Source organism: Pundamilia nyererei, unplaced genomic scaffold (assembly GCF_000239375.1).
Source record: "Pundamilia nyererei isolate P.nyererei 1_Seehausen unplaced genomic scaffold, PunNye1.0 scaffold00036, whole genome shotgun sequence".
Lineage (NCBI taxonomy): Eukaryota > Metazoa > Chordata > Actinopteri > Cichliformes > Cichlidae > Pundamilia > Pundamilia nyererei.
The window spans coordinates 841363-853369 of record NW_005187437.1 but is presented as its reverse complement, the minus strand read 5'-3'; the positions used below and the strand labels follow the sequence as shown (position 1 = coordinate 853369).

The 12007-nt window shown below is 42.0% G+C and overlaps 1 protein-coding gene across 6 annotated transcripts in view; it reads right to left on the bottom strand.

Moving 5' to 3' along the window:
- LOC102197099 (cAMP-specific 3',5'-cyclic phosphodiesterase 4D-like) overlaps positions 1-12007 on the bottom strand; it is a 105514-nt gene that overhangs the window by 38625 nt on the left and 54882 nt on the right. For 2 of the 6 annotated variants that reach the window (XM_005730215.1, XM_005730218.1), the window contains exon 1: positions 8391-8898. The exons of 3 other annotated variants lie outside the window; for them this stretch is intronic. In XM_005730215.1, the coding sequence (XP_005730272.1) occupies positions 8391-8626 (236 nt within the window). In that variant the 5' untranslated portion in view covers positions 8627-8898. Of the gene's footprint in view, positions 1-3268; positions 4007-8390; positions 8899-12007 lie in introns of those variants that run through there. One more of the 6 variants, XM_005730222.1, reaches the window with a different exon arrangement.

The following is a 12007-nucleotide window of genomic DNA, read 5'->3' as shown; positions in this document are numbered from 1 at the left end:
ACACACACACACACACACACACACACACACACACACACACACACACACACACAATATCAACAAATTCAGATGTTCAGATGTTGGGTTTGGCAAAATAAAGACTAATCCATCTGCTTAGTCCGCAACAATAATATGATAAATATTTCCTGGTTTGTAAAGGACGGTCTACCTGGAACAGCAGCAGCTCCTCTGGGCGTCTGGTTACACTTTTTGGCATCAGACCATTTTCGGTCAGGGACACAACGTCAGCGAGTGCCTGGTGTTTTCTGGGAAGTCTTATTTTCACAATTGCTTCTTGTTCATTTTCCCACATTCCAGTTTATCTCGGAATGCAGATTCCCAGTTTATAGTTTTGTTGAGTTGATTAAATTGAAAAGGAAGGCCTCACAGAGCTAAAGTGGCATTACTAGAATGCAGAATATTTTCAAAAAGGTGAAAAACTAAAGCACAGAGGTACAATTCATTCCTCCCTACTCCTGCATTTTTCCAGCGCTGTCTTAAAGGCCATTTGTAATATCTGGAAAGACAGAATAAACTTATTTTGTTCCGCATGCTGTGATTTCTGGTATCATATTTAAATATTTGTAGTTAAACTAAATGAAAACTCCTGTTGTTTCTCCCCTCCAATGCTGGCATCTGTCCTTGTGAAATGTTCCTGTGTTGGACCTCTAAACAGATGCCAGCGTGGAGATTTGCTGAGAATGAGGTGTTTGTGAGGCCGCTGTGTAACCAAATCCAACTGGCCAAATGACTTCCACGGCCCAGCTGGCTGCAGGCTCCTATGACATTACCTCTGCTAATGAGAATGAGCTGTGAGGGCAGAGTGTCATGAGCGTGTGTGTCTGAAAGTGTGAGAAAGTGTTTGAGGAACTTTTCAGTACAATGAAGTTTTGTTTAACTCCTCCTTTAAGGATCTTTTAGTGCGCTCTGCATCGGAAAGCAGGGAGAGTCTATTCTACAGTTAAAGACGCGAACAGTAAGACAGCAGCACAGATATTCTTGCGCCACCTTGTGCAGAAATCTGTGGTGACACAGTGAAGTGCACGCACAAACTTTAAAATACTATTTTCTAATTCAGTATTTTCCAAATGCATTCATACCACATCATTTATAATGAATGCTTAACATACTTATAGACCTATTACTACCATCTTTGGTTATTCAGCAGTTCACACACTCCTCTTGATGGACTCAGGTCCTGTATCTCCTATAACACACACAACAGTCTTATCTATACCAACTCTTATCATTAGTTTTTTAACATTTATGTTTACTTGTCCAGCGCAAGTTAATAAGATGATGAATGAATATGAAATGTGGACATTGTGCAAACAGGAGTTTTGTAAAGCCACAGTTGTGACTAAGCTGAGCTGACAGCCCAGCAGAGGTTGCTGTTTGCCAGTAAACTAAATGGAGGAAAGCCAGACACACACACACACGCACACACACGCACAAACACACATATATAAACAATGCAACAGATCTCTGCACTCGTTAGCACAAATGAGAGTAGAAATTGCAATAATTTTAAAGAGTCAGCATCACAGTCTCCTTGTACTGATGGATAGCGAGGTAAACATCAACAGTACGTGATGTGAAAAGTGAATTATTAAAAAACAAAACAAAACAATCATCAGAGCCTATCATCAGTAATAACCCAGCAATAAAAAAATATCACATCTCTACTTCAAGAACTGATTTAACGCACACCCTGTAGCCCAAGATGACCTCACACACTCTTTGGTGGAACAATCAGTATGGATTTTGTGACTGGCGGCTATGGCTGTGTGCACGCAAGGAACGACAAACACGTGTCACATTCACGTGTTATTTGCTGCCAGCCTCTGGTGGGGCTGGGGGAACAAATTTAGACTCGGGGGGTTTATTTTGAGGGCCTGGTGTGTTATTGTGGTATCAACCCCCCACCCCACATCTCCCCTGCCCTGCTTAGACTCAACTGTGGCGGCACTAGGTCAAAAGTCAGTCCTAATATTAGTTTACTTGTTACAAACTGGGTCTAATGGGTAACTGGTTACTGATATTCTCTGTCAACCTGCCAAATCACAAAGTACTAAATATTCCAATATCCCTCATCTTAAAACACAAAAATTAAAGCATTTCACACAACTTAGAGCTTTGAAGCTGAAACTATTTCCCAAAAAAAGATTTTCTCTTATTTTGTAATTAAGAAAACTGAACAACAGTCGTAATTCAAAAATAAGGAGCCCCAACAAATCCACTAAAAGTAATTTTGGGAGTAATATTAAATATAAAGACGTTTAGGAGGATTTAACTGGATTAATACTCCTAGTTCACAGATCATGGTCACGGAGGTAAAGGTGTGGTTTTGCTGAGATGTGGTGTGCACGACTGAGTGAACTGCTGAACTGGCAGAAAAGAAGAAACCTTTGGCCCTCAGATTTCACCTCAGTTTACCAGCAGGGAGGGCAAAAACAGGCATGAGCAGTCGAGTTTGAATACACACAAACACAGCACAATAAGATCTACAGAAGGCGTGTGTGCAGTGAGAACTTGTGCAGAAAACTTGCTTATAACTTAAGAGACGTGCAGACGCACAGAAGCCAGTGAGGGATTATCATTAGAGTCAGCTCCTCATTGTGACGTCAGGAATAACTAACGTCACATCTGTCCAAAACATCTGCCTCCTGCTCGGAAACATCAGTGAGAAAAGTTTGTTATTCATGAAGCGGAGGGCACACAATCAGTCGACTATTTGAGCAACTTCATCGTGCAATAAAATGTGCGTGACTTGCAGCAGAAACAGGAAGTCTGTTGGCTGGAACTTACCACAAACGCAACTTGCTTCCTCTTGAAAGCTGCTGGTTTTAATGCAAGCAAATACAAAATAATTGCATTTTAAAAAACACCAAATCACAACTTTAAAAACAATGCATTGGCATTGTCAAAGAAGTTGGTACTATGAAATCTAAGTTCCAATTACCAAAATTGTATAATCATTTGAATATTTATCAGCTGCTACACGCCAGCTCTCTGCTGCTGTTTTTTTTTTTTTTTTAAAAAGTGAGATCTCATGCCAGAGTGCCTACTTTATCTGCAACAGCCTTCTCTGGGATGTGTGTTTGTTTAAAAAATTATTATCTACAGTCTATTTTCCATGTTTCTTACTGTCGCAGTGACACTACAAGTGCAGATCTCTGAGCCAATCTCGCTGAGCAACCTATCTGAACACTCCCTCTCATGAATACGAGTGCCAAGGAGATGCAGGATGCAGAGTTTAGGAAGATACCCCAAGCACGAGTGTCTCCGACCGTGTCCAAAACCAGTCAGCCCTCCTTTCCTTGTCAATCGGAGGTCTTTGTTCATTGTCCCTCGAGCGCCTGACTCATATGAGACACTTTGGGCTGTAATGAAAATAAACTGCACATCTGATCTGAGCCTCTTACAACAGTTCTTCACAGTTTAGTTATTTTTCTCCCGTAAACCTCCGGGGGTATCTGGATCGGCTCCATGAAGTTTTGCGCGCCGATAAACCAAAAAACATGAAGATTCCAGGTGAGAGGCAAAAAGAAAATGGAAAGGATCAGATAGAGAGCAGATCTGCCCAATCTTCTGTTCCTCGGGATGCGGGAAGAGAAATCGTGGAATGCTGCAGAGTTTCTGCGCCGAGGTTTCAGGCAAGCCCCAACAAGGCAGACAGGAGTGTGATATTCAATTAGTCTCCACAAGCAAGAAGCACACATGCAGCTGTTGTAACTGTAGACTCAACTGAATTGAAGGATTTTCCACAGTTGTCTGTCCATTCTCATTGATTTGTTGTTGTAAATACCCAAACTAATCCCAGACATGACACTGACAGCATTCCTGAAGGGGTTTTCAGTAGTACAACTCCAAAACAGAGAGAAAACAGGCGACCTGTAGAGAAGTCTGAAAATTTTGAAAGTAGTGTTTCTCTACTTCTCTGTCAGGCACTCACTCACTATTCGCAGGAAAGGGGAAGGGTTGAGCCACTTCTGAGAGCAGTGACACTGCAGGGTAGCGTCAGTGAGGGTTTGACCTCTTCCTTTGGCAGTGCAAACACTGGAGGAATCCCCCGAGGTCGCTGTGGGAGCTGAGGACAGACCACCACGAGCTCCAATCTGTCTAGTACAGGATATCCAATGTCAAGAAGTTCAAGTTACAAACTGGTCGCGTTTCGAGCCACACTTGCAGCTTTCCAAAGAAAAACCTCAAAGAGAGAAAATGCTCCCACATTTAGAGAGTTACAGGGCTGCACAACATTTCGGTGTGTCCCAACTTGTTAAAGGGAGATCTGACTCGACTGTGTGGCTGGCGGGTGTTTTTGTGTCTGGCAGAGCTAGCTTGACGCAGCCTTCGTTGACACGTGAGATCAACATGCTGCCTGACCCAATACCCTCCTTCTGTTGCCCTGCAGCTACATAATTATAGAGGTTATTGTTAGAGTTGGTGCTGGGCAGGGTGGCAACGGGGGCTGGGTGGGCCTGACAAAACACATGTTAGGATTTACGGCAAAAAAACGTGGATAAACTAACCATAGGGAGAAAGCCCTGAGTTTCAACTTGTGCAGTTTTTATCACCGGCAAGTTTCAGATTCAAAGACAATAAAAGAAGGGCCGCACCTAACAGATTCGTCTGCAGGTTATTGCTTTTGCTCAATCAATCAGTTGTTTGATTTATGGAATGAAAAAAATAGAGAAATCCAGTCTTTGCAGTGCTGTGGAAACCGAGTACACCCCGTGATTCAACAGGTGCTGCTAAACAAATTCAACTGATTGTAAGCGATGCTGGGTCAAGACGTCATAAATGCAAACGTTTTTGCAGGAGTGGATGTCCCATTAAATTCACCCCAAGGTCAGACTGCACAATGCAATCAGACAGAAGATTAGTACAATCTCAGACTCTATAGGTCTCAGGTAGCATATTAGCACCATTAGAAAAAAAGTGGACTAAATGAAGTATGGCTTGGAAAGGTTGCCAGGAGAAAGAACAAGGCAGCACAGTTTCGGTTTTCACAATTGCCACAAGACTTCTGGAGCAGTCTTTGGAGAAAGCTGTCAAGCATGGTGGTGGAGGGGTGACAATTTAGGCTGCTTTTGTAGCCACAGGACCTGAACATGTTGCAGTCATTGACTTGACGATGAACTCTCCTGTATAGTAAAAGTCTTCTAGAGTTAAATACGAGGCCATCTGTCAGCTAAAGCTGGGCGAACCTGCATCATGTAATGGACAATGATCCCAAGCAAAGCATCAAATTTACAACAGAATGGCTGAAAAAGAAAAGAAGGTAATGCGATGGCCCGGTCAAAGTCCAGAACGCAAGCTGACTGAAATGCTGTGGCAGGACCTTAAAGATACCTGAGGCAAAGGTATAAAAAAGAGCAGACCACAGTTCCTCCACAATGATCTGAGAGACTGATGGAGTCACATAAAAAAATTCAAGTTATTGATCAGGGGAATTTGTTGCACATCTTGCATGCAGACTGCAGGATCCTTTTCATCATTGGCAGTCATTGTGAAACAGGCTAAAATTTTGAGCATCAGTTGTGTGTTTTCTGACTAACTTATCAATGGCAGTGATAAGTGATATAAATTGCACGCCAGTGTAAATATATAAGATATATGGATGCATAAGTCACACGTTCCTGGCTTTATTTCCACACTGCTAACAGCAGAGGGGACTGGCCTTTGAGAGCTGTCAGGGCAAAACCCATGCAGATACTGACATGCCAATTCACTTTCAGACTGACGGACACTTGTTGCACGGCAACAACCAAACACACCACAACCACTTCCCTAAGCACTACATGAACTGCAAACTAAAATAGGGCATTGTGCTGATAGATCATTTATCTTGTTGTTAGTGCATGTATGTAAAGAGGCTCATAAGTTAAAACAGATCAAATAAACCAAACAGGATGTAATGAAGACAAAGAAACAGTAAAAATGGTCTGGCTCATTTAAATCCTACTGAAAGGTACCTGACAGTGCATGGGCTTTATAATACTAATGAATATCTGTCCTTAATGCTATTTTTCCAATGCTGTTAAACATTTAAATAAGCAATAAAGGTCGTCTTCCTGATTGCCTGTGGGCTTATTTTTGTCATTACAACCACCCTGCTGTGACTCTTGTTATCCTTATTTCTTGTAACTACCCTTCCTTTAATCTGTCAAAAAAAAAAATGATAAGGAAAAGGTTAGACAAATAATTAAACTCACCACTTCCTCCAAAGCATTTTAACTAGAAGGAATTGATTGAAATACTCTGAATTTTAAATGGCTTAAAGCTGCACTTTTGTCCTCATCCTTCTTTTGCAGTCTTGTTTGGGTTTTAGTTTCTGCTCGGTGTGGTTCATATTTTATTTATGCTGGCACTGAGACTCGCACACCTGACAGGGTGGGGTGGCGGGGAGGCTCACAGTATAAAACAATAGGATGTTTAAACATTACACGGGCAAATGACATCAGTAAAATGTCACGATTGATGACGTAGGTACATGCAACGAGTTTACAGGTCGCTTCCTCTACACAGTCACAGGCAGGCTGCCAGGGAGGCAAACAGTCAGGGGGTTTGGAGAGCGGGAAGGGCTGCCACGGGGGGGGGGGGGGGCAAAAGCACCCAGGTTTCATGTTTATCTGATAAAGACAGTTTAACTTTCGACTAAATGGTTCGTGACTGCGTGTGGGAGCTTTCTCTTCAGTATGACATCAGTTTGCAGCCTCTATAATTAAACTGATTGGTGAAATGTGTATTTATTGAGAGCACGATTATGATTTTTAGTACCATGACAACTTAAAGGTTAGTTGCTTTATATAATCTGGCATCTTAACGCTAACGTGGGATCATTACACAACATATTATATTTGGCAAATTTATCTTTAACAATGGCATATTTTACAAATTTAAATATTTGTGTGTGAATTGCAGCTTTTTTTGATGCTATGTTTTAAACTCAAGCATAAGACAGCATTTATCACCATTGAATGAATTAAGAAAGGTGTGTATGGAATCTGTGGTCATGTCCAGGCAGCTCTGATGCCGTTTGTGTGCAAAATTGACAATAACAAGGGTGAAAATGAAAACCACAAGAAGAAACCACCAATATTGCTGCAAAAAGCCTGCAGCCACATGAGGATGGTGACGGCAGAGACAACCTTGTTAAGAAAGTCGTATAAAATGACCTTCCCCTGTTAAAACTCTGCTCATTTTCCAACACTGTGACTGCTCTACAAAAGAGATAAAAACATCAGTTATTTACTACATATAACTGATTTTAATGCTAAAAAACACTTCTACGCTTGTAAACTTGCATCTCCGTGACCCGAAAATAGTTTTTTCCTGAAGTGTTTACATACATCAGAGAAAAATGAGGGCTTTAGACTCCAGGGTAATTTTCACAGCTTTCTCAGAGTTTCCTCAATTGACCTACTGGTCACGATTACGTCCGTGGAAAATCTAAATACGTCACTACCCAGCACTGCTGCTATTTTTTTTTCTTAAACTACCATAGTGAGTTCTCTTTGGAAAAAAAAATCAGCAAATGCCTTCATAGATCACTCTGTTATTTAAACAGCTTCATCCATCAAACTTTGAACATTTAGGCTCTGTCATAGCCTGAACAAGATTTACTCAGCTCCATCTTTTCTGACGTAAAAACAAAAAGCAGGACACAGGTTGCCTGTTTTCAGTCACAAGGACTGACAAAGTGACGATGCAGCATTAAGCGTCATCTTTGTGTTTACTGTGGTGAGCCACCCCGAATCCCTCCAGACTTTAGCTTTGTCTCTGCTACACAGAAACCCTGGTGGTATAGGAAACCTTTCTCATCTCTGGCTCCACCAGGATTGCTGAACACCTTGGGCACGAAACAAAACCCCCTCTTTCATTGCCTTAACAATAAGGTCCTTTGAGATGACACCGGTCCCGACGTCAACAAAACTGTGATTTCCCACAGTTACCTTCTTATCAGACAATGAGGCTTTTTTGCTACTGCCAACCCATGACACATACCGTGATGACGTGAAAAAGCAGCCTCTGCAATGTTACCTCAGAGCTGCTGAACAAACACTGGGCCTATAGTTTATTAGAGTTCAGCAGAGTTCAGAGAAGATGATCTCTGAATCCCAACCTTCTGATTATCTTATCAACGTACAGCTGAAAGTTGTACCTATAAAGAACTCCTTCACCCATTCACCCCACTATGTCTTAGTGCTTTCTACCTAACAGCCACACTTCGATGAACACATCAGGAGCAACCCGGGCTTCAGTATCAGATTGAAGCGGCGAGGGATCGATTAGTAGACAACCTACTCTACCTCCTGAGCCACCCCTTACACACAACTTTCCACATAAGCTAACGACAGTAATTAGATCCATGTCATTGACTCTACCTGGGTGTGTACGCCAAGGTGAAGCGGCGTTGCAGAGCAATGTTACGGTTCATGAGGAGCTTGCGGAACAGCAACGGCGAGTGGCGGGGGGAGTTCCGAGGAGAGTCACCGGGGGACATCCTGGGAGATTCATAAGGCGAGCCGGATGGTGACTGCGGCTTCAGCTTGATGGGTTGAGGACTGCTGAGTGGGAAAGAGCCAGCCTCCCCTGAGCTTTCCAATAGGGCTTCACTCATGCTGTCGTGTAGGAGTTTAACAAAATGTTCCTCTTACGCTGCTCTCTGGTGCGACCTTCTAACCCCTGACAGGGAGTCCAAGTCATCCATCTCAGCACAGCAGCATTTATCAAGTGAATTAGGTAAACGGCTCTCAAGCGCGTCTTGTGATGATGCAGCTCAGATTCGGAGCCGCTCGTAGTTGGCTCTAAGTGCTTCACAGCCACTTTTGCGCTACGGCTTCATGGCTTTTCTCTACGGAGCCACCTAAAAGCCCTGTTGACGGACGTGGACACGAGTGCAGGAGTGTGCCCTCCCCTCGGCAGTAAGCTCTGTTTACATAGCACTGAGCTCTGCCTAAATATGGCCAGGCCTGAATTATAACGTTGTTAGCTCGTACCTCGGGTGAACTAGCTGCGTCCTGCACACACTTCACAGAGGAGTGAACCGTTTTACGTCGGCTTCCTTCCTCAACTCATCAGTACAGAAATATTAGACAGTGATTACAGCTCTGACTGTGTAGACACATGCCAGAGCTGTGCAGTGTCAAGAGGCCACAGTCTGGGTAGATTTTCACTATGATGGTCGCTGGGGTGGGGTAGTGGGGGTGGGTGGGGGCGACACTGTGTCTAAAAGCAGAGCCTGCTTGAGATAAAAGATAACGAGAATCCTGGAAATGTCACTTAAACTTTTACTGGTATCTTGACTGAGTAGCGTTTCCCACTGGGGCTGAGGGGTGATGGAAAAACAGAGATCAGCTCGAGTTTCATCTCTGACCCCCAGACAGCCAGTGACCCAACCCTCCGCTGCCCAAAACAAAACTGAACTGTACTGCTTGTGCCTAAACATTCCCCTCGATAACGAGCATCCTGTAAATACATGCTGCATGTGCTTTAGTCGTGCTTAAGTTAATACTCGGCCCCAATCTATTAAACATCTAAATGACAGGTTCGCATTCAGGCAGTCAGGGATCGTTGCCATATTTATCACTGATCAGTACACGTCTTTCTAGATTTACAGTCCACACATTAAAAAACAGATCAAGAAAAGGGAACTGCAAATCACATGAAGAATCTCAAACATTATTAGGAGCTTTACCCAGTAGTTAAACAGTTCAAATTAAGCAAAACTTTTGATTCTCTATTCAAATGTAAAGTGTTCAGTGCTGTGCTGGTTCTGCACTGCAATCATCACAGATTGCTTGTCAATCAAACAGTGGAACCACAAAGTCTTTATGCAACACTATTAGTTTCTGGGGTTTTGTGGAAAGGGTTTTTCTTTCTTTCTTTTCATCTGTTTCATTATAAAAACACGAGACCTGCACAGATGGAGCGACTATGACAGCAAACCTTTGAGCTATTTAAGCTACAGTGCCACGAGGGCTGGAGTTAAAGTATGTGAGTAATACTTAAACCTACAGTTACTGTTTTTGTGACTGCACCGTAATGCATCTAAATGGGATTAATACCTTCACAGAAAATCCAGCCACAATTATCCCCACTGCCATAATGTCTCTTTGCCTCTGCATCCATTTTAATGATGCATTAAAGTAAGGACGGAGAAGGGCTCTTGAGTTTGAGGGGCTGCCTGCCAAAGTACTGATTTAACTCAGGAGGGAGTGCAAGAGGTCACTGCAATGAGCTCATGAACAAAAACACTGCTGTTGTATGAAGTGCTGTTAAATGTGACCAGCAGATGGCGCCCACGCACAAACACAAGGACACAAATGCTCATGAATACACACACACACACAAACTCAGCATTATGAAATGTCAGTTTATTCTGCAAGGTTTTCAGCTGTAGCTACTGAGCTCTGGATCATTTATTTGCCATTTTCTTTAAAGCAACATAATGCAAACCCCAATTCACTTTGATCCTTTTAGCCCTGGAAATGGCCCACATCATTTGCCAACACAGTCTACCGATACAGTTGTGACTAAGTGAAGGTTTGGCTGAATGGTAATTTAAAAACCTGTAGACTGTGTGGGCCGACTCAGTCATACGGTTACCATTATGAGCCAATGGGGAGAAAAGACAAGGAGATGAATCCCGTGGCTTTTCTTTAAGTGACTAATGCCAGGATATGTGGAACTATTTATTAGACTGAGTCATATAACCATACTCCTCCCACCAGCAACACCAGATCAAACACATGCAAACACACGGCTGACAGCAGAAAACACACACACACACACACACACACACACACACACACACACACACACACACACACACATAGACATGCATGCACACGGACACATGAATTCATTTTAAAAACACACAAACAAACTGGGTTTCAGCACCTGAAAAGCCTTGGAACAGACAGCATGCATGCTGCTTTATCAATTAAGCTCCAGTATACATAAGTGCATCACATACCCAGTCAAGGATCTTTAATCATAAAAACGATGGAAACAACCTAACTACATACCTAACTAGACAATTGCAGTTTATATTTAATCGAGAAAATACTCCCTCTATGAGCTCGCAGCAACTCCCAAGGCTACTTACTGTATGTTTTTAATAAAAAGAGACTACTTTCTCATTAATCTGTTTTCTCAGCAGATATGCATGTAAGAAAAATCCCATTTGTGGTGTGAAGACAGTGACAGATCCACGCTTTCACAGTTGGTGGAGATTTGGTTGTAAATACAAAGTCACAACAAGTCCAACGAGTATCTGTAAGAACCAAAACGGATTTGTTGGACACATAAAAAACAAACAAACAGTGATGGAGTGGTTAGTACTACTGCCTCACAGCAAGAAGGTTCTGGGTTAAAAACCATCTTCTTCCTATGTGTTTACATGTTCTCTAGCTTCACCCATCAGTCTATAACATACTTGTTAAGTTAACTGGTGATTTTAATTCAAAGCATGAATAGTGGTATTTTTGTCTGTAAGTCTGCAAGACTGTGACAACATGTGTGCAGTGGGTTGCTGGATTAACCCTTTAAGACCTACCATAGAACCAAGTCCGCCAGAGCTTATCTTTATATTTTTACATGCTGTAGTGCCATTTTTGAGAGCATTTAAAGTTGTTATACATCAATACAACCGTTATAGCCCAAATATTAATAATATGTATGCATTAAGTCCATAATAACTACATAAATTGCAAAAAAAGTGCAATAAACTCATTTTTGTTTTGTTTTTTACATAAATTTCTAGTTAGAGAAATTTCAGAAGTTTATCCCTCAAAACTGTACAAAAAAGTTGTACAAAATAGTTTCCAACAACAGGAAATGTATTTTGAGCGTCTTCATAGTTTTATTTTTGAGATACACCAATTTTTATGTCCTGCAGGAAAAACAAAAATAAATATTATAATGCAATTTTGCAAAAAAACATAACAAAACAAGTGCATAAAAATGAACTATTTCCAGCAGTGCAATTTGAGTTCCA